This window comes from Phocoena sinus, chromosome 1 (assembly GCF_008692025.1).
Source record: "Phocoena sinus isolate mPhoSin1 chromosome 1, mPhoSin1.pri, whole genome shotgun sequence".
Taxonomy (NCBI): Eukaryota; Metazoa; Chordata; class Mammalia; order Artiodactyla; family Phocoenidae; genus Phocoena; species Phocoena sinus.
This window is the reverse complement of record NC_045763.1, coordinates 8020950-8042793: the sequence shown is the minus strand read 5'-3', so window position 1 is coordinate 8042793 and position 21844 is coordinate 8020950. Positions and strand designations below refer to the sequence as shown.

General features: G+C 45.4%; 1 protein-coding gene across 5 annotated transcripts in view; it reads right to left on the bottom strand.

The window, feature by feature from the left end:
* Positions 1 to 3085: 3085 nt before the first annotated feature.
* The window catches only part of KIF1B (kinesin family member 1B), a 150232-nt gene continuing 131473 nt past the window's right edge, over positions 3086 to 21844 (bottom strand). For 2 of the 5 annotated variants that reach the window (XM_032622573.1, XM_032622581.1), the window contains 11 exons: positions 17969 to 18083; positions 17081 to 17214; positions 15572 to 15633; positions 13784 to 13929; positions 13358 to 13597; positions 12159 to 12230; positions 10426 to 10547; positions 8824 to 8973; positions 8277 to 8469; positions 7951 to 8069; positions 3086 to 7389 (listed from right to left, as the gene is read on the bottom strand). In XM_032622573.1, coding sequence (XP_032478464.1) covers positions 7347 to 7389; positions 7951 to 8069; positions 8277 to 8469; positions 8824 to 8973; positions 10426 to 10547; positions 12159 to 12230; positions 13358 to 13597; positions 13784 to 13929; positions 15572 to 15633; positions 17081 to 17214; positions 17969 to 18083 — 1396 coding nt within the window. In that variant the 3' untranslated portion in view covers positions 3086 to 7346. The remainder of the gene's footprint in view (positions 7390 to 7950; positions 8070 to 8276; positions 8470 to 8823; positions 8974 to 10425; positions 10548 to 12158; positions 12231 to 13357; positions 13598 to 13783; positions 13930 to 15571; positions 15634 to 17080; positions 17215 to 17968; positions 18084 to 21844) is intronic. The other 3 variants (XM_032622600.1, XM_032622609.1, XM_032622591.1) reach the window with 2 other exon arrangements.

Genomic DNA, 21844 nt, shown 5'->3' with positions numbered 1-21844 from the left:
AAATATACTGCTTCCCAGCATGGTTGGAAAGCTACAGCAAACTGGCTTAAGGAGGGCAGGGCTGGGACAAAGGCAACTCTCCCCAGAGATGAATGGGGTAAAGCCAGGGCTGGCTGGGGCCAGAGCTTCATGCTGACCTTTAGTTTTTAGAAAACCCTCAAATTCTTGGCTTTTAATGCTTAAGTCAATTCACATTACTATTCATCTTCACAATTTTTTTGCCTTGCTCTAATTCCCCAAATCCCAAATCAAAGCCTGGGGAGGAATTCTACAAAACAACCCTTCTCTGCAAACCTCCCAAGGCTGAATCCTTTGTTTGACTTACATAAGAGGGTGTGTAAGTAACATACTAGTCGGGATAGATTTGAAAATCCCAGCTCTGACACTCACTTCCTGTATAATTCCTGCAACTGAACCCAAGCAGAGTGGGTAGGAAGAGCGATTTTGAAAAAACCCAGAGATCATATGTTCTAAAGCCAGAGTGTACGCGTGTGATGTGCTCAGAAAAGCTAAAAATTTAAGACTGTGCAGAGACCAGAAGTTTTTCTCTTTTTTTTCGGCCATGCCACGCGACATGCGCGATCTTAGTTCCCCGACCAGTGATTGAATCCGCGTCTCCTGCAGTGGAAGTGCGGAGTCTTGTCCACTGGACAAGAAAAATCAGATATAAAAGTAATGCATTAAATAAACATGTACCGTTCCACGGGACCTCCTGATGTTCTATACTGTCAGCTTTGCAAGAGCCATGGCGACGATGTGACCCTGAATGAGGCCCAGATGTAAGGGACAACCCGCTCTATAAGAACTAATGCAGTTCAAACGAAAAGTCCAGTGCAGTTCAGGAAGACATGGCCTAGAGTTGACCAATGAGTCTCAGGGAAAAACCAATGACCAGGAGGACCCGCGAAGGCTCCTGTCACTTAGCTCTCTGCCTGGGTGCTGCCTACAACTTGGTGTCGCCTCCTGGTACCGCAGATAAACAGCACTGCTCCCCCAGGACCCGGGGCTGAACTCCCCTCTCATGCCCCTCCAAGCCCGCCGGCCACCTCCAGGGGATCACACCAGCAAACTCTCTGTTCTGGTCTCGTCCCACCGTCAGGTTTTCCCTTCTAGTGCATTCATCCCCATCAGCAGACACACATGCTGGGCTATCGCCTTCCTTTAAAATAGAAACCTCTCCCTGACCCCTTGCCCCGCCCCTAACCCCGTATTACTCACTCAACCTCTTCTCCCACTTTCCCTGGCACCTACTCTGGGTACGCTTTCTTCCGCACCACTCGTGAAGATGCTCTACTCGCCGACGACCTCGTCAGAGCAGAGGCACTCCTGATGTCTCCTCGCATGTGAAGTGAGCTCTGTTACTGGAACATTCCTGCTTCCGCCAGCCCCTCAGAGAGGGCCAGGAGAGAAACGAAACTGCCTGAGTTAGGTGGGAGCCCCTGGCATGGCCAGCCTGACCACTTCTTCCCTCTCTCTGGGGACCTTGGCTGCCATCAGGGAACCTCTTGGTTCACGTGGAAGCTTACGAGAAATGCAGGGTCTCAGGCCCCACCCGAGGCCTCCTCAGCCAGAACCTGCACTTAGTATGACCCGCAGGGGAAACTTACGCACATTAAAGTTCAAGATGCACTGCTCCCGGCCCTCTAGTTCTGAGGCTTGGTATTACGGAATTCATTTACCCACAGACAAAAGCCACATCCTCTAATCATAGCTTTAACAGTAACGAAGGTGACATTTCGATCTCCTACCTGCCTTATTCTTTTGTTTATTAGTTGGCTCTGAAACCGGGAGAAAGTGATGGCATTCACAGGCTCCCTCAAACCTCCTAGACCTCCCTGTTGCCAAAACCTGCGGTCACTGCTCAGTTCTTATTTTAACCCGTCAGCTGCTCTTGACACGGCTATCACTTCCTCCATCTTCAAACACTTCCTTAACTTCACTGCCAAATACCACGCTCTCCTCACAGCCACTTCTCCTGGTCCCTCTGCTGTCGTCCTCTCTTCCTACTGCTCCAGGCCACAGAGCCCTTGGTTCTCACAGCTACTCGCTCCCCGGATCTCCCCACCTCTTGCCTTTATTGTCACCTTCATGGGTCAGTTCCCAAACGTGTCTCCAGGCCCCACCTCTCCCCCTGAAAGCGACTGCCTCATGGACCACACATGCAGGTGAACACGGCCACAACCTAGTCCTCTATTCAGAACCACCCCTCAGCTCTTCTAGACCCTCCAGCCTCCTTCACCCTAGGGAACCACAAGGCCGTCCTGTTTGCTCAGACACACGTCCCGGGAGTTACCATCCTCCTTTCTCGACATGTGGTCCCTCGGCGGACTCTGAGTTCTAACAGTAAAATGTGTCCTGAATCTGGCCCTTGCTCCCCGAATCTACTGCTGCTGGTCCGAGCCTCCATCCTCCCCCCGGGACGCTGTGGCAACAACTTCCTGTTTGGCCCCCTTTCCTCCACGGGTCCCCCATCTCTACACACACAGGCTGCTCTCCACCCAGCCACCTGAATGGTCTTTTAAAACACTAGTAAGATCATGGGACTTATCTTCTCAAAATCCGCCCTTGGTTCCTTGCTATTTTGGAATCTTTTGAGGACACTGCTGCCTCAGGTACCTACTTACTCCGCGTGGAGACCTCTTTGCCCAGGGATTTGCATGGCATACCCATTCTTTCATTCAGGAGTCTACTCAAATGTCATCTCCCAAAAGAGGCCTTCCCTGACCACACAATCTAAAAAGACGCTTTCTTCCCATCCCTTCTAATCTTTTATTCAGCTTTTCTTTGCTCTGTAACATTTTAAATTTGTCTAACGAGTGTCTTCCCTCATTGGAGTGGGAGGGCCCCGGGTATAGGGCCTGCTCTTCCACCTAAAATAGCCACTTCCCTAACCGGGAGGAAAGTATTTCTAAGAAACAGCATCACATTAGTTATAGAATAACTGCTGCTTTGCATTATCAGAAAGGAACATGGAGGTCATAGCACGGTGACATCTGTCCCAGAAGAGTAATGTCTTTGCAAATCAAGAAAAATCTTTGTGTAAACACCTTTCAAAGGGTGTAGGAATAAACGCACATCAAAAGCCTTCTGATGCACTGGTTGTACCTTTATTATTTTTACCTCGTTCACTGATAGTTCCGTGATGCAAGGTTACCATACACAGTTAGATAATGTCTGCACTGCACATCTAAGGCTATACAGCAAAAGAACCATTAGTACAAATACAAGAACTATATTTACATTCTGTATACTCAGGCTCCGAACATCAGATAATATTTACATAATAAAACATGAAAATGAGAATCTGAAATTAATAATGTACATTGTTGCTAAATGTGCTCAACTCCTTCCCTGGGGAGAGATCAGTTTGCAAAGTCTTGGTTCAAAAAGGCCACTTATGCTTCATGGGTTTTGTGCGTGAGGATGGTGACAAGGGACTTGAAGTCTCACCGGACAAGTACTTCAGAGCCACAAAGTCTAAGACGACTCACAAGAAGGCTGATGGATTCCTCAGGTGAACTGATGCCAGAATACGCAGCATGAAAAAAAATTAACTTGAAGACATGAAAACAACACACGACAGCCAGGGTTTGGCAAGAGACCAACCTCAACTCGGACATTCCGTCTGAGCACAAGCCGTTTTGGCTGAACTTTTAATGTGAAATTTGTATCAACTCTAACTTCTTCCTTTAAAGGACTAGAGGCTTTCCTAAGATTTCATGGGGCTCGAACACAGGTTTCATAAATGGCCTTTTGGAACACAACAGCAGCAGATCATCTCTCAGCTGATATCTCCATTTACTAAGGAAGCACAAATCAGTACATTCCTGCTACACAGTCACGGTCTGGCCACACACTTGGGTGAATCATCACTGGCCACAGCGGACAGCTGCAGTGCACACGAGTTAGAGTCCTATTTAAATACATTCAGCAAACCTTCTGAGAGCAGCAGCAAAATTAGTCTCTTTCTTTTTAAAGAGCAGGTTAACAATCACATTTTAAAAAGGGAACCAAAAGGTAAAATGAAGGACCCAAGTCAAACAAGAAATGAACAAGCCCTGACACTGTCCAGGAGAACCTTAGTGGAACCCAGACGAGGGAAGGCCAAGTACCAGCAGGTGCTACACGCTAGGTCATCCTTGCTTTTCCAGTTCAATGTGCAATTAGTTATAGCTGTATAAATATACAAATACCTTACAAAATTAAATATCCCTGTAAATTAGACACCAAGCAGCAGACAACAAAGTCTTTGCTTTGACATATGTGCCAGGAGAAGTCATTTTACTTTAGGTACCAAAAGATCTTCCACAATGGCTTCATTGATTCCTTCATCTTACAAGAGCTGAAAAATCTCACCCACAATTTGAGTAGTTGTAGTTGGGAAAAATCATTTCCCTCGACTTCCCTCACATTACCAAAACGTACTGGAATCCAAGTGCTCACCCAGCTGCCAAAAGCAGCCCTTCCCCGCGCTCGTGGCTGTGTGCGTGGGCTGGCGGACCCCGCAGAGCCCGGCCTGAGAGCTCAGTGACCCCCAGGCAGGCGCGGAGACAGGAGGCTGTGAGCACTGGTCTGGTGGAAGCTGTGAGGCCGTCTTTTGCTCTGGCGGGAGAAAGGAGGATGGGGGAGGGAGGGGAGGAGATGGCTACTCTAGCGCTCATTTCCCCTAAATTTGTATAAGTGTTCTTTCTTGCTTAATTATTATTTGCTTGTTTAAAGGTGTGCTTCAAGAAAAAAAAAAAAAAAAAAAAGCAAACAAACCAACCCTTAAAAGGTGGTTTCCTTAAAGGTTTGAGTTCTTTCAACTTTCCTGACACTATGGCTTCCATGAAAGCCTCATAAATAATTCCTGCCATAAATTCTCTCTCAGAGCTTCAAAGTGGGGATGGACCTGCCTGGAAAGGGAATATCAATCCTGAAACTGCTCCAACTCCGATCTGAAAACAGACCCCTAGAGAAAGGGGCACCAGGGGGGGCTGTGTACCGGGGAGCTGCAGCCAAGGCCCCCACTGCCTCACAAGGCCTTCTCACCTCGGCCTCTTCTAGTATCTGACATTCCAAAGCAAAGACTTTCCAAGCCAGTTTTGTTTAAGTTAGAATAAAAAACATCTTACTGTATCATTTGATTCTATCTCCCTCGGCTCCCCCCGGCCTCCTTTTGCCACAGACATGGGTCCTCCTATCAGACTCTGTAACAGCAGCAGCAGCCATGATTTAATTCGAAAAGTAACCTTCAAATTTCGTTTCCCTGAAACTAGATTTAATTTCAGCCCAGGAAGCTGTCTCTAAGCACGGGCAGACCCTGGATTTGAGTGGACACTGGAAGGGCACATTGTGTCCATTAGACAAGAAACCTCTAACTACTTTAAAGTCTGAAGCACCATTTAGAAAACAAGTAACATTAGAGTTAGTGACCTATGTTTTAAGGAGAGGAAGAAAGTTAAAAAATCTACCATAGAATTTTTCTTGATCATTTTTCAGGCAAGGTCATAGCCTTTGATTTCTAGTCTTTCTTTTGTTAAGCTCTCTGTGACTCCCTTTTCCTCCTCTTTGCAAAGCAATTATGATGAACGAAGCCAGGAGATGAGCCCCTCCAGGAAGGCAGAGGCAAGGGTCTGGGTGCTGGTGAGCCTGCCCAGCACCCATCCTGCTGGGCGCACGGGCCCTTCCCCTTTGCTACCTAAGAGTCCAGCACCCTCGAGGCGGAGGACCCCCGGCGGAGGATCTCCACCAAGTGGCAGCAAGCAGATACCTTCCTGAACACCTGAAGGATGGATGGTCAAACAGAGGTGTGAGCGAGGGCAGTAAAGGATGGTACAGAACAGCCCAAGTCAACTGGCAAAGCAACTGAAGTAACTGGAGGCCTTCTCTCCCATGTCATTCCTGTGACACTTACTGCAGCTAAAAGAGAAAGAGCATCTTCCACAATGGCCTCTGGAAGCAGGCGATCCTGTTCTGTCACAGAAGGAGGCTACCGGCAGTGGGCTCCTCCTTCCTCCTCTGGCAGTATTTCCACGCACGACGGAGATAACCAAGGAGGAGACAAATGACCAGGCCTGGGGCCAGGGTTCAGGTGGACCCTCTTCTCTGCCCCCAGGTGTCCTTTTGCTCTTAGTGGTGGCAGGAAGTCCGTTATAATTCTGGGGTCCAGAAAGCAAAGCCTGCCATGTTCACTTATCTATGAGCATAGGGAGACAAGCATCATTGAAAGTGTTTTCAATTTGACAAGGATCACTGAAAATGACCTCTGGATTCAGAGGGAGACATCCAAGTTTACACTTAAGAGTTAGATTTCTTTGATCAAAGGGAGCTACAACAATCACAAGGTCACTGCCTGGCATTATCATAATCATAATGATGACAAAGACCATCAAGTTCATCACCAGATAGTGAAACACTCCCTCCTTGTGGGATATTTGTATATGACATCATGGCACTAATTCCAAACTGTACCACTGTCATTACTAACTCCAAGAACAGAACTGAGACTCTGAGAGAAGAGGCTCCCTCCCAGTGGAGACAAACAGCTCACAGGAGCCCTGCTGTGAGGAACTACAAGCACCCCACTGACCCCCACTGTCACGGCCCAAGTCCCACGGTCCTTTGAAATCCATCAGCGATAGCCTTGGCTCTTTCCTTCTTAAAAGGTCAACAGCAGCCACTGTCCCAAACCTGCTGAAAAGTCTCTTCCACTAAATGAAAATTACGTAACTATGTTCTAAATAAGCCCTAATTTCAGAGAATATACCTGTCCCATTTTTAAGCTCACTACAACCCTTTCCCTGAATGGAAAATGTAAGGATTAGTCACGGCAAAAAGAGACAGAAGGGGAAAAGGTTAAGTTTTTTCCTCTCAGGTTCTAAAAAAGACCAGATGTCTCTTCCTTTTGTCTCTAAGCCACCCCAAGAAAAATTAAAATTATATCACAATGAAAAGAAAAAAGTATTATGTTGTCTTGAACAACAGACAGAGATATCCAAAGACAGAAGTACAGACATCAGAGGTGGTCATATGGGGACCTATCACACAAAAGGAAGCCAAAATACACCAAAAAATAATTGGGAGATTCACTGGATCCCCTCTGGGTTTTTGTTTTTTTGTTCGTTTTTCCCCCCCTTTTGTTAGGCCACATGCTTCTAACAAGATTCTCAGCACAGGAAAAAAGAAAAGAGTACAGAGCAATGGGGACGGGGGCCAGGAGCGACAGAAAAAGTGCTGGACGAGAAGGGACGAGCACTTAAGCCACAGGATCACACACAAGAATAACCATCAAGAATCACAAAGAGGAATGAGAGGTAACACTTTCTTTATCTCTCGAAAGGCGAGTAAGGGCGCTCGGCAGTCTCCTAGTACTTCGGTTGGCTTGGGCATCTGCGGGAGAGTTTTGACCTGTGGGCAGAAAAGGGATCAGAGGATCAGACAGACGGCAGGACTGGAAAACTGGATCTGGGGCTCTTGCACTCGCAGGTATTCCTCCTCTGTGCTCCCCTCCTTGCATGTCCTCCCATCCTGCACCGCAGGCCCGGGTCTCTAAGCCCCTGAACAAAGAGGCCGGCCAGTGGTCCTCCTCACTCTGGGGACCCTGGGACACAAGCCCCTCACAGGATCTGAGGCTGGATCATATGGCCGAATATTGGGAGACCGTTAAGGTTCTCACAATCTTCCCTTTACTCGGTCCCACAGACCCCAGCTGTAGACTCCTTAAGAATAAAAAGTCAAAGCAGGAGATTAACTGGGTACAAATGTGACCAGAGTCTCCTTGGCCATTCGGGACACCAGATGCCACCTTATGAGAAGCTGAGGCTTCATCGCCACCTTACAACCACACTTACACTCCTGTCCTTCCTCTATTTTAAACTTGTTTGCAACAAGACTTCCTTTTCTGTTTATGTTGACGTCCCTGGAACCAAAAACCAAGGAGAGGAAGCAAACACAGGAACAACTTCTTACCGTATTGTGCCAGCAAGGAGTGGGTTAAAGGCATATAACCAGTCGTTCATGTCTTTGTCATTGAGAGCCTGCAAAAGGACCCCACGGTGCTTTGTGCATACAGCAAAGGTGTTCGGTGTCTGAAAGAGACACAGGAAGATGAGAAAGTTACTATGGATACTGAACAATGGGGACCACCAGCCATATTCAGCGGGCACACGGCCCTTCACACTGAAGGTTCAGAGACACCAAATACAAAAGAGAGATTCCACACCCCACGATGGAGTTCAGAACTCAACAGGGAAGGCTCTGCGTGGCAATGAAAAGCAAGAGAGGGCAGGACTGACCTTCACCATGGCCTGCTGGTCCTCGCTGTATTCCACCTGTGCTGTGGACAAGTTAATGATGCCACGCTCCACCGGGTCTTTGTCACTGTTATAGATGAAGACATAGGGGCGACGGACCACGACAAAATGTTTAGCCCAGTTGCTGGAAAGTGGCTCCTTGAAATGCAGATATCCTTTCTTAGAGACCACTGAGCTGAAAAGGACAGTACAAGAGAGGTTAGTTTCTCACAAAAATAAAGCGATCATGAGGCGAGGGCCATCAAAACAGACCTAGGCCAAGTCCCTAGGCTGAACGAAACAGGTAAATGATCTACTTGGTCTAGAATCTTATCTGCTGAAGAAATGCAGCAAAAGAGCACAAAGCACCACCACCACATGCTGTGCCGGGTGGCGGTGATACACCTGGAGTGGAAACCCAACCAGCACTCTTTCACCCTGATTCCATTTGCATTAGACTGTAATGCAGACCTCATGTAGAAGAGCTGAAAGTAAATTCCTGCTAATTTGTCTTTTAATACCTGGCATCCCTGTTCAATATAGTACTCACCCTGGTCTAATTTCTTCAATATCTGGAACAAGATTGAGAAATTCATTTTTTCCTGCTCGGGCCAAATAGGGCGTTTCCACAGTTGGGACTATCTGAAACTGTTCAAATTCTGGGCAGGGACTAGAGGCCCGGGAATTGGCTTCTGGGGTCCTTGAAAAGAGAGAGGTTAGGAAGAAAGGGGTAACAGGTGCTTCAGTAAGGTCAATACACAACCGTCTCACCAGGAGGAACAATGTCTATCCCCGAACACCAGGGACCTTGCAAACATCAGTTCCAGAGAGCTTGGCTAAGAAGACAAAGCTGGTGTCCGAAACGTAATCCCAAATTCACCTGGTGTCATCCTTCGGCAGTTACAAAGGAAACTCATCACTGATGACCACCAAGTCACTCAGTCTCTCTTCCTACCCTGACGCCCTCTCAACAGAAGGGTACTGAATATGAACTCCATTCCTTTATATGTTTCTATTTAGTCTCAAGGCCATACCTAGGGCACCACCTAGGGCAGTGGTTCTCAAAGTGAGGTCCCTGATCAGCAGCATCAACTTCATCTGAAAACTTGTTGGAAATTCAAATTCTCAGGCTCCAACTCAGACATACAGAATTAGAAACTCTGAATGGGGTTCAGCCACCTGGGCTTTAACAAGCCTCCCAGGTGATGCTGATGCCACTGAAGTCTGAGGACCACTGCCTGAGGGGCTGGCAGAGCGAGCAAACACATGGGAAGAACCTGGGCCCCTGGACGGCTGTCTGGAGCAGAGCTGCTCCACCAACCAGGACCAGCTCTGAACCGATGTGAGAGAGATAATCCCCCACGCTCTGTACTGTTATCTTTGTAGAGCAGCTTTGTCTAATTAATTGCATTTCACCAATTCCAAAAAGCCCATTTTTCTCAAACTTTACCATTTCTCGAATTGGGATGCATCTTGTAACTGATGGCATGTCACGTTTTAGTTGGCATTGCTTTTTCTTTTAGTGGCATATAAAAATAATGTCTTAGAGTTGACGGCATCCCAGATTCAATTAAATTACCTGGTTGTGTTATTTTCTCCAGCCCACTGCCTCAGTGTTGCTACAGGAAGATAGGCAGCTGGGTGATAACCAGGTGGGTTGTGACAGGTGAGCATAATGAATGGAGACAGGGCAAAGGAGACTGATGGCGCACGGCACAGCAGCGATTCTAATGCTGAAGTCGTGGAGCCATTCATGGACTTCATCTCTATTCTTCTTACCTATACGCTTTCTTGTGTCATTAAAATATTTTTTCCAAAGTAGTTTCAAAATATTTTTCCCAGGATGGGGCTTCCTGTGTCTGATCTGACTGGGGAGACAATCAGGGGTGTGAATACAAGAACAAATCACGCAAAAGGGGATGAAGAAGAGAAGTCAGTGACTTGATGCAGAAAGTTAGTAAAACGTATGACGTTAAGAGACGTCAGCAGCATCTTCCCAGTCACTGTGACATCCAGAAAAGGCTCCCACATGTTTCCCAAGGCTGCCTAGGGGGACGGTGCTGCCCTCGGTTGAGAACCACTGAGCTAGCGGAAGGTTGGCATTTCCCTTGGTTCTTACATTAGCTTTTGTCAGTGAAATCTGGGTACTTACTTCTGATCCAAAGAGTTGCCCCTAGCATCTATCAAAGAGGGGCAGGTGGAGGAGGGAGTGAGGGTAGCACTGCTAAAACTGGACACAGAGGGATCCCGTCCGACTGGAGAGATATCAGACAACTGGAAGAAAACAGAACACAGCAAGTGAGATTCAGATGAACAAAACCACCTCTGCAGTAAGAAGCTTTGACAGCCAGTGACCTCATGTTCATAAATCCTCTTCTGTTTCAGGTCATTCAAGAAAACAATCGTTATGAATGTTTTATGGCCAAAGTGTCAGAATAGGAATCAAGACATTTATAAAAGAGGCAAGGCTAGCTTTTTATATTTATAAAATATGTTTGTATTTTATATTGCTACAGCTTCCTGCATTAACTAAATGACCCTATCTATATGTGCCGAGAACTAAGAACAAAAGGCACTGTTCTAAGAATATGGCAGAGGCCCTGCCCTCCTGGAGCTTCCGCTTTAAGTGGAGAAGGCAGATAATAAACCAATCAACAAACACTTTAAGAAGTGTCAGGCAGGGATCAGTGCTACAGCAAAAAGTAAAGCAGAGAAGCAGGTTAAAAGGTTTCAGAGAGCTGCTGGCCTTACATAGGGTGGTTAAGGAAATCCGCTCCAAGGAGGCAACATCTGAGCAGAAAAATGAAATAAAGAACTGAATCATGGGACTATCTGGGAAAATTCACAGCCACCTTGAGGTACACAACCTCAAGGTGGAAAGCTTGGAGTGTCTAGGGAATAGCAAAAAAGGTGAAGATGACCAGAACAGAGTGAATGATGCAGAAATTCTTTAAAGTGTTCACCTCACTCTTTGTTGAAGGTAACAAAATTTCATGCCACCAAGAACCTCAGGACTTCTTGTGCCTTGCCATATAATAATATATCACCCCCTGCAGAATACTCTTCTCCAAGGGATTCAGGGAAAAGCCCAAATATTTCCCATCTCATAATTACTCTAAGAGACACAGAAGAATACTTTTATCTTCAGAAGTCAGTGTTCCGACTGAAAAATTAAATAAACGAAAGAGCAGATATGCCACCTACATCCTCACATGTAATCCTCACATGTAATCCTCACATGTAATCCTCACATGTAATCCTCACATGTAACGCCCTGCCCATCTCAAGCCACATACATCCTCACATGTAATCCTCACATGTAATCCTCACATGTAACGCCCTGCCCATCTCAAGCCACATACATCCTCACATGTAACGCCCTGCCCATCTCAAGCCACATACATCCTCACATGTAACGCCCTGCCCATCTCAAGCCACATACATCCTCACATGTAACGCCCTGCCCATCTCAAGCCACATACATCCTCACATGTAACGCCCTGCCCATCTCAAGCCACATACATCCTCACATGTAACGCCCTGCCCATCTCAAGCCACATACATCCTCACATGTAACGCCCTGCCCATCTCAAGCCACATACATCCTCACATGTAACGCCCTGCCCATCTCAAGCCACATACATCCTCACATGTAACGCCCTGCCCATCTCAAGCCACATACATCCTCACATGTAACGCCCTGCCCATCTCAAGCCACATACATCCTCCTCACATGTAACGCCCTGCCCATCTCAAGCCACATACATCCTCACATGTAACGCCCTGCCCATCTCAAGCCACATACATCCTCACATGTAATGCCCTGCCCATCTCAAGCCACCTAAAAGCAGCAAAGCCTGAGGACAGGAAATGAGAGCTGCTCACCTTGCAGCCACTGATGCTGCCGTGCACCTGGCTGAATTCTCGGTTGAAAGTGTGGGTGAGAAGTTGCAGGCACTAGGGAAGAGAGAGGGAAGCGTAAGTTTCAATGGTTAAACAAAGCCCAGGATTAAAGCAGGAAGGGAAAATAACATGCCTACGACTCACAGTGGAGCTCAGGTGCTGCTCAAACAGCTCTAGAAATTAACTGAGTACATAGCAAGAGAAGCCTGGTACATGCCTCACAAAGACGATAAAATGAGTGGATAAATGGATAAAAAGCCATTCTCATGACTACAAGTGAATTACCGTAAACACCATAGTTTAAAGCGTTTAAGAATGCGACAGCATCCCTTTCATTCTCCATTTGCCCTGGTACTAAAAGGCATGGAGGTTTCTGGATGGACATACATTCCCAAATCAACTAGACGCCATTCGATTATTGAAAAGAACACAAAATCCCTCTTATTTCTATATTCCATTGTCAGCCAGTTGCCCAGACCCACATGCCTGGTGGTCACCCTCAACAACCTCTCTGCCCTCTCCTGCTGTTATCCAGGCAACAAGGAATGCGGATTCTACCTTCCAAACGTCTCTCCCGTGATTCCTCTTCATCCCACCCACCCCCGCCATAGTTAAAAACTTTACCGTTTCTCATCTGGATTACTGAATTCTTTCTGCCTCTGGCCTGTCTCTTCACCACAAGTCCATCCTCTTTACTGCTGCCAGAGAAATCTTTCTAAAACAAATAGCTGTTTGAAACATTTCCAAGTCACTCCCGGGATATTCTGGACGCTTTAGTCCAGCACATAGACGCTTCGTGATCTGGCCCTGCCCTATCTCTCCACCTCCATCTCCTGTCCCTCTCCTGCACAGATTCCCTCACACTGATCATACAGGACGCCGCTGGCTCTCTCCTGCGCATCCTTCCAAGGTCAGTCCACGAGTGCCCTCCTGGGCAGGCCTCTCCTCCGGCTCCCACAGCATTCTCGACCAAACCTCTATTGTAAGCTTGCCACCCCTTCGCCTGGTGTCAACTTATTAAGGGTAGAAGTTAAGTCTCATTTACTTCTATATTCACAGTGTGAGCACAGGCCTTGAACAGAGGCCCTCAAAGAAAGATGAAAATGCAAGTGAAAAAAACAGAAACACCAGCTCACAGAGCCTCACGGGGGAAAATGCTCAGCAGAGGCAGGGAGCCACACCTTGGTAGCCAGCTCTTTCTCTCGATCCACCAGGCTTTCAATGTCTGTGGAGTCGTAGCCACTGCTCTCACTGGGTGTGATGGCACTTTCAAAGGTGGTGGTTGAGATCTGAGAGGAGATGCTGGTGGAGGTGCTGAGGGTCCCACTGCTGAGGCTGGGGGACAACGAGTCGCTCAGGGATCTGGGGATGCTGTCACCAAGTCTCTCACGGAGCAGCAGGAAGTGGCGGGTTTTCTCCACCTAAGAAGATCAACACTACAGCCTCAGCAAACAGAAAGCTCATCAAGATCTTAATAAGCAAAATATTATGCCTTCATCATGATCGAAAACTGCAAAGCCAGGATCACAGACAGGAGGTGAGTGTAAGACTGATGCTGCGGGAATCTTGCCCGAGAGTTCACCTGTGCGCCCTGTGCCCCGCCGTACCTCGTGCAGGAGCTCCAGCTTCTCCAAGTCCCACTGGTGCTCAAGGATGAGGCTGTCTCCACGAGGCCGCCAGCCTGCTAAGTTCTCTTCTCCCCGCACATATGCCACTGATGTATCCAAGATTTTCCTTCTCCTCCTCTGCATGCCTGAGATAAGAGGAAACAACTCTTTTTTTCCAGAAAAACATCCAATTCCAATTTTAGCTCAAAATGACTTCATAATTCACATTATATGGCACACTGAGACAGTTTAGTCTCAAGATACATGGGATTTTGATTATTAATAAAAATTTATCCCTTTTGCCCCAAAGCAATTCTCTAAACTTCTTTTAAAAACTGAGTTTTATATTCTTTAATAATTATGAAGCTAGTAATGCCTCTTGAGAAAATGCTAGTTTTTTTTGTTGTTGTTGTTGTGGGTTTTTTTGCGGTACATGGGCCTCTCACTGCTGTGGCCTCTCCCGTTGCGGAGCACAGGCTCTGGACGTGCAGGCTCAGCGGCCATGGCTCACGGGCCCAGCCGCTCCGCGGCATGTGGGATCTTCCCAGACCGGGGCGCGAACCCGTGTCCCCTGCATCGGCAGGCGGACCCTCAACCACTGTGCCACCAGGGAAGCCCCAATGCTAGTTATTATGTTAAGTGAAAATACAGAGATTAAATAGCCTGTACGCTATTGTTCTAAATATATAAAAACACATTCATGGGAAAAAAGTGGGAAAGATGTGAGCTACCTCACATTTGGTAGCTCAGTTAAGATGGTAGATGACAGACTGGTTTAGCCTCCATTATTTCCCAATAATTTTTAAAAATATTATGCTGGTTTCACATACAAGAGACATGAATTTATGTTAATTAAAAAATTTCTGAAGGAACTATCTAGACACTATAATTAGCTGCTATTGGGACTTGGATTCATACTCAAAGTCGTCTTTTTTTATCTCAATCTTACCTGTGGGCCTTGGCCTCTTTTCCACATATGTTCTCTAAACCGACTCAAATTTACATTAACTGTTTTTAAAAACCCTGACTTGTGTCCACGTTCCAGTTTACAAACATGGAAACATAGAGTGCTGTTGAAGGCCACTAAACTGGAGGAACAACAGCAGTTCAAGGAGACATTAAAAAGGACACAGGGGCTTCCCTGGTGGCGCAGTGGTTGGGAGTCCGCCTGCCGATGCAGGGGACACGGGTTCGTGCCCCGGTCTGGGAGGATCCCGCATGCCGCGGAGCGGCTGGGCCCGTGAGCCATGGCCGCTGAGCCTGCGCGTCCGGAGCCTGTGCTCCGCAGCGGGAGAGGCCACAACAGTGAGAGGCCCGCGTAACGCATAAAAAAAAAAAAAAAAAAAAAAAAAAAAAAAAAAGGACACAGAACAAGTTCAACTTGATAATTTGTCTTTCTAGAGCATAGGAAGTTCAAATTCTAGGTTGACAGCGCCTGTAAAGTTATATTGTCAAGTTATCTTTGGGGTTAAGGTTGAGAGGGAAATGGTTCTGAAGTTTTCCAAGCCAAATTCACTCTAACACGCTTGAATTTGTTATAGCATTCCACAGCCCAGCAACATTTTGTCCCATACAGCTTTTATAACTGTATTGCATGTCATAAACCAAACAGTGCTGCAACTCAGAAAAAGGAAACTCCCACCACCACCACCACCAAAGTGGCTTGTAAAATATAACTGGCTTCTCAAAAATGTATATCTATCCTACAAGGGTGGGGTAGATTTTTGATATAATGTACTCCAGTCAAATGCAAAGGTAACTATCACTTTCCTGATCCATAGAGCTTACCTGGACTACCTGTGTCTGCCATCTTGCATAAACTGAGTTCGTAAATTCCAGTGACTCGATTTCTATTTGAATTAAAACAAATAAACAACTGTTTAATTTCATATAGCACAAAACCAGGAAAATCTCAATTCTCTCTGCTTAAAACACTGTCTCCTCCACTGGGTCTGCAATCCACCCTCAAATATAGTTACAGACATTTCTTATCAGTCACTGTTCTTTTCCTGTTCTGAGCTTAAGAATAAAACTGAATGATAGACCCAGCAATCCCACTACTGGGCATACACCCTGAGAAAACCATAATTCAAAAAGAGTCATGTACCAAAATATTCATTGCCACTCTATTTACAATAGCCCAGAGATGGAAACAACCTAAGTGTGCATCATCGGATGAATGGATAAAGAAGATGTGGCACATATATACAATGGAATATTACTCAGCCATAAAAAGAAACGAAATTGAGCTATTTGTAATGAGCTGGATAGACCTAGAGTCTGTCATACAGAGTGAAGTAAGTCAGAAAGAGAGAGACAAATACCGTACGCTAACACATATATATGGAATTTAAGAAAAAAAAATGTCATGAAGAACCTAGGGGTAAGACAGGAATAAAGACACAGACCTACTAGAGGATGGACTTGAGGATATGGGGAGGGGGAAGGGTAAGCTGTGACAGAGCGAGAGAGAGGCATGGACATATATATGCTACCAAACGTAAGGTAGATAGCTAGTGGGAAGCAGCTGCATAGCACAGGGAGATCAGCTCGGTGCTTTGTGATCGCCTGGAGGGGTGGGATAGGGAGGGTGGGAGGGAGGGAGGCGCAAGAGGGAAGAGATATGGGAACATATGTATATATATAACTGATTCATTATGTTGTAAAGCAGAAACTAACACACCATTGTAAAGCTATTATACTCCAATAAAGATGTAAAAAAAAAAAAAAGAAATTAGGAGTCACATATAAAAAAATAAACTGAATGATAAACTAGAAGAAATGTGAAGATTAAAATTTTGCCTTTTCTTACCACAAGAAAGAAAAGATGAGGGGGGAAAGGTCTGACTGGAATGAAATGATAAACATCAGTTTCTGGGGGGTGTGGTTAAGAAGGGGACTGACTCTTCGACTGTTTTAGTGATACTTAATTTTTAAGCCGGGTAGTGATGAACAGGTAGTCACTGTGTTATTCTTCATGTACATTCATATATCTTAAACATGAATAAATCTTAAAAAGGATAAAATCCCAATGGTATGGTAAGCTGTTAGAAATAATAATAATGACATTTAAAAAGAACATTTAGTCCCTACAAAATTTTTTGAGAAGTGTTCACAATGGAACATTCCTTCCTCCCCTCATTAACTCATCTATTTATCAATATTTTATTAAATGCCAACATTCAAGTCACTGCACTCCGGTTTATAGGTTGTGAACTAACCCTGAAAACAGCATCTAGAAGACTGCTGATTCTGTACAGGGTACAACTAGAAGCTAAACTTGTCTCAAAAACTTACGAGTCTGGTGACTTTGAATAGCCGCTGCCAAAGAGGCTGCGCAGTGAGCGTGGCGGCGAGATCTTGGCATCCCGGGAATAGAAGACCATGCACACATCCTTGGTGATGACAGCTGGCTGGATACAATGATCCAGCTGAAAGCAAACAGGAGTGGGCTCCGATTAAACACAGACAGAGCATCTGTGACCACAGTCTGGGCACTACTGTATTGGGAAAGCTGCTCCCAGATGTGGGGGGTGGAGGATTTCAGCTCTACCGATGAATTCAACAGCAAATCAGAAGGTAATACGTGCAAGGTCAGGTGGTGTTGCTTGCAGATGCATTTATTTTTTTCAAAGTTTTTTTTCTGTAATAACGGCTGATATTTATTACTTGTTATATGCCAAGCACTGTTTGTTCTAAATCCTTTTCTGTGACCTCTCAACAACTTTCTGAGATAAATGCTATTATTATTACCCCTGTTTAAAAGACAAGGAAATTGAGGCACAGAGAGATGAAGTCACTTGTCCAAGGACATGAAGGCAGTAAGTGGCGGCACAGGGACTTGAACTCAGATAGCTAGTTCCAGGGTCTGCGCTGTTAACCACTACTAGGCTCTGCCCACAACTACAAAGACAAGAGGTGGTATTCTTAAAATCATACATTGAAGAATGGGAATTGGGCTGCTAAATCTGTAATAAAAGTTATGTGACTTTCTGATTAACCAGAGACCAGGAACAGAAGTTAATATAACCAGAACAGTTAGCAAAGTACAATAAAATAACTTCACGATGTGCAGGGGGAAAGGAAGACAAAATCAGTCAAATCTTTCCTCCCCATTTCCTGTTGTAACTTTCCCACTGTTCAGGGCTGGCTGTTCACGGCAACTCAAGTTGTGGGTCTTCTCACCTCCAGGTAGGCCGACAAGGTCATGTAGATCTTTTCCCCATTGGGTGTCACTCGGTTCAGAAGGAGGGAGTTATGGAGGGAGCTATCCCACACGGCCTCAAAACGATAGAAGGTCCTAAAGTCAAAAAGGCAAGAGGGAGTCATTCAGAAGAAGCTGAAGTCACCTTAGTCCAGCCACTGCCATTGTCAGTAATGCTGCAGAATCCCACACTGACCAGCATTTCCAACTTACCAAAGTCTAACGACAGAGCAGAACCTGTGCCTCCGAGGAGGGAAAGGCAGGCGCCCATGCTCTTGCCCCCCACCCATCATCAAGGAACACTTAAGCTATGCTTTTTGTTGTTTGTTTTTTGACAAGCCTGCTTCTCCTCTGCCTATAAACATAAAAATCGTGAGATCAATTGAAGGGATTAAGGTGAAAAGGAGAAATGAGTATCAACAGAAACAAAAACAGGAAAGAAAGACTAAGTAAGCTCCTCTGTCAGTCAGTGATGAGGGCCGGAAGCAAAGATTCAGTCATTTGGAAGCTGCAGTCTTTGTATCTCGATCCCATTCTGCTGAGCCTCAGAAATGTCACAAACACATCCGGGAGGGTTCATGAAAGAAACAGTATAGAGAGACTTGTTTTAAATAGAAGAATAAGAGGTTATTCTTAGCTGACATTTCAGCAAAAGAGAATGATTTTTTACACCAGAGCTAGCCAACTACTACTTATCAGTTTTCCCAAAAATTCACGTAAGAATCTTACATTCAAATAACTAGAAGCTTGATTATTTAATAAACACCCATAAACTGGTTTTTAAAGTTGCTTTAATATCTCTCTTCCCTCTTACTAGTAAAACACCATAGACCCTACTTGGCATTAAACCTTCCAGCTCAGCCAGTCCCACCTGAAGCACTGTCCTGAGTCCAACAGCAGTGTCACAGATCAACCCCCGACTCGACCCCCCGCGTCCCTCCCTCAGACCCCCGTTAGGACTGCTGGGGAAGACACTTCGCCCACCCCTTCAGAGTGAGCTTCCCATCACCACTAGCTCTCTGCACGTGTAATACACCCCACCCAATTCATCTAGAGTTCTGCACACCTTCTCCCCTGCCCAGTACGTTCCTGCTCACTCCTTCCCAAATGGTAACCTCACTGCAGCTGTCTTTTCTAGGTGTCCCATGACAAATAGCTGGCATACCTTCTCTTTAAACACATCTCCATGCTTCTTTCTCCAGAAATAAACAGAGAAAACAATACTTAAATGAACTCCGTAACCACACCTCATCCTCTGAGTGCCAGTGTCTGAAGCCTGATTATTTCATCTCGTAGCTACTTCTAGAGCTATGTCTTCTTGAAGTACAGTTGACCCTTGAACAACAGGGTAAGTTAGGGGGCTGACGCTCCATGCAGTAAAAACTCTGTGTATAACTGACAGTCGGCCCTCAGTACCCGAGGTTTTGCCTCCACCGATTCAGCCAACTGCGGATCACGTAGTATTGTGGTACTTACTACTGAAAACAATCCACACGCAAGCGGACCCGCGCAGTTCAAACCCGTGTTGTCCAAGGGCCTTCGGCTGTACGTGATACTCTCTCAGACATCTAGCTTTTGAGGCAGTGTGTATGGGTCAAGTAAATTCTCTACAAATACACCAAAGGAATATAGAGACAACTAACAGGACAAAGATGGACAAAGCAACCAAGAGACCCAAACAGCAACCACAACAAAGGATGACAGAAGCCCTTCCCCAGCTCCTGGGCTCACTGGGCTCAGCAGAGAACCCTTTATGCATCCACAAAGCTCTGTTTCAATCACATCTAAATTGTAATTTGGTTTAAGACAAATTCTAATATTGGGTGGTGAAATCCATTACTTCAGCAGAAGCCACTTGAGGGCCATGTCCCTGAGACTGCTCTTCTATTGTGTCCCAGGGTCTGCCGAGGTGCCTGGAATGGGCCTGCCTGTCGCACTGCAGGTCTGGACACCCCGTGCGGAGTGAAGTGAGGCCCCTCCTCAGGGCGAGGGCCCTGGAGACACTTGACAGCAACAAGCACTTCACTGCCGCCTGGAACCCGCCACTCATCAAGCTCCACACCAGAACCTAAGCATCTCCTGCTGCCAGTAATCAGGGTTCAAGGTTCCCTTTCCACTGAGGCAGATGTTTTGAATTTGTGTGAGAAAGCCTCTTCACATTTCTGTTTTCTGGTTTTCACTTAACCTAAAGAGGAAATTTCACTGGCAGAAACTTGGCTAACATAGAAAAATTCTGACATCACTAAAATCCCCCTGTATTGGGATGGAGGGGAAAAGGTGGGGTTGTTTTTCTGTTGTTTTGTTTGGTGCCTGGGAGTTACTGCAGCACATTCTTTTGAAATACTCACCAAGGGTGGCAACTCTTGAGAGGTGGTCATAAGAAATACAACCAAGACTGAAGAGAAATGTCAATGAAATCAAGCTAGCAAGAGAATTTGGAGTTAGAAACAGGGCTGAGTCCTGAGACATGCTGTCCTGTATGGCGCTAAGGTGGTCAGGAAATAATCCCAAATGGATTTCTCAAGATGTTCCGGACAACGGCAGTGTGTGTGTATATGTATGTGTGTGTGTGTATGTGTTGTGTGCGTGTGTATGTGCATCTTTAAAAAAACATTTAGGCTAAATTATCATGTATTACTTCCTTCAGTTTTCTTCCCTAAATGAGATGAAGAGAGAGATGGGGGAAAATTTCCTTTACTACTGAACCAGGAACTTTTTCTTTTCCAAAAGCAGAAAATAAATAGATGAGACAAGCAGTCCTGACAGGAGAAAGAGAAATGTTTAAAAATAAAAAAAAATATTTCTCACAGACTCAGCTACTCAAATAACTAAATTGGTCTCTACTACTACACAGGACAAAACGAAGAAAAAAGTGAACAATTATGCAAGCCTGAGATTCCTTATGAAATGAGGGGAGTAACATTCTACTTTGTAATGTGGAAGAGAAAAACTTGAAGGGGCATAGAATAAAATGGGCAAGTTTACTAAATGGAATGAGAAAATAATTAAGAACTCTACAAATTACTTAAGAGCCTACATGTGAAACTATACATGCATCAGAAAAACCCAGGGCACAAGGGTGCAGAATAAGGTCTTGCTCTATCCTAGGTGGGCACAAGTTTACATGGCGAAAACTATTAAATTAAAATAGCAGTCAAAGCTACATAAGACATAAAGCATTCTGATAAGCTAGAATCTTTATGTGCAAAAAAAAGCAAACAGAAAATACCTAGGAATATCCTTATCAAGAAAGAGCCTGTAAAAACACAGAAAAAGCTTTTGTTAGTGCAGCAAAAGAAAAAAAAAGGAAAAAAGAGAGGGAGAGAGAGAGGGGAGAGAGAAAAAATATATATATAAAAACACAAGTTTGCTGATAAGCAAAAGCGAATTCAAGTGGACAAACAATTAACAGAGAATCCCATGGGACACAATTTGATAAAGGGCTTACAATGACATGGGTCCCTCTACTGAGACGTTCAGTTAAGGAAATGCTGGGCACAGAAGGGAGAGTGGAGACCACCTCTATTAACATCCCTTTAGGAGGTGACTTACTATTGGAAATGGTAGGAAGTTGCTGTGGAGTTAAGAGAAAACCAAGTCAGTAGGTAACAGAATCGCAGGGCTGGGAAGAAAAGGAGTAATGGCCCTTGTCAGCTACGCTCCACTATCAATATATCACAAGAGCCCTCTAATTACGTATGTAATACACCCAACTGGAGTTCTGTAAGTTCAACTTTAAACATTAAACCTTAGGCAAAAAGAACAAAAGCTCTCTTAACCAAACTCCATTTAGCCACTTACCAAATGAACTTATGCTCTCCACATCCCTACAATGTATAGACTGACGTCCATTTCTC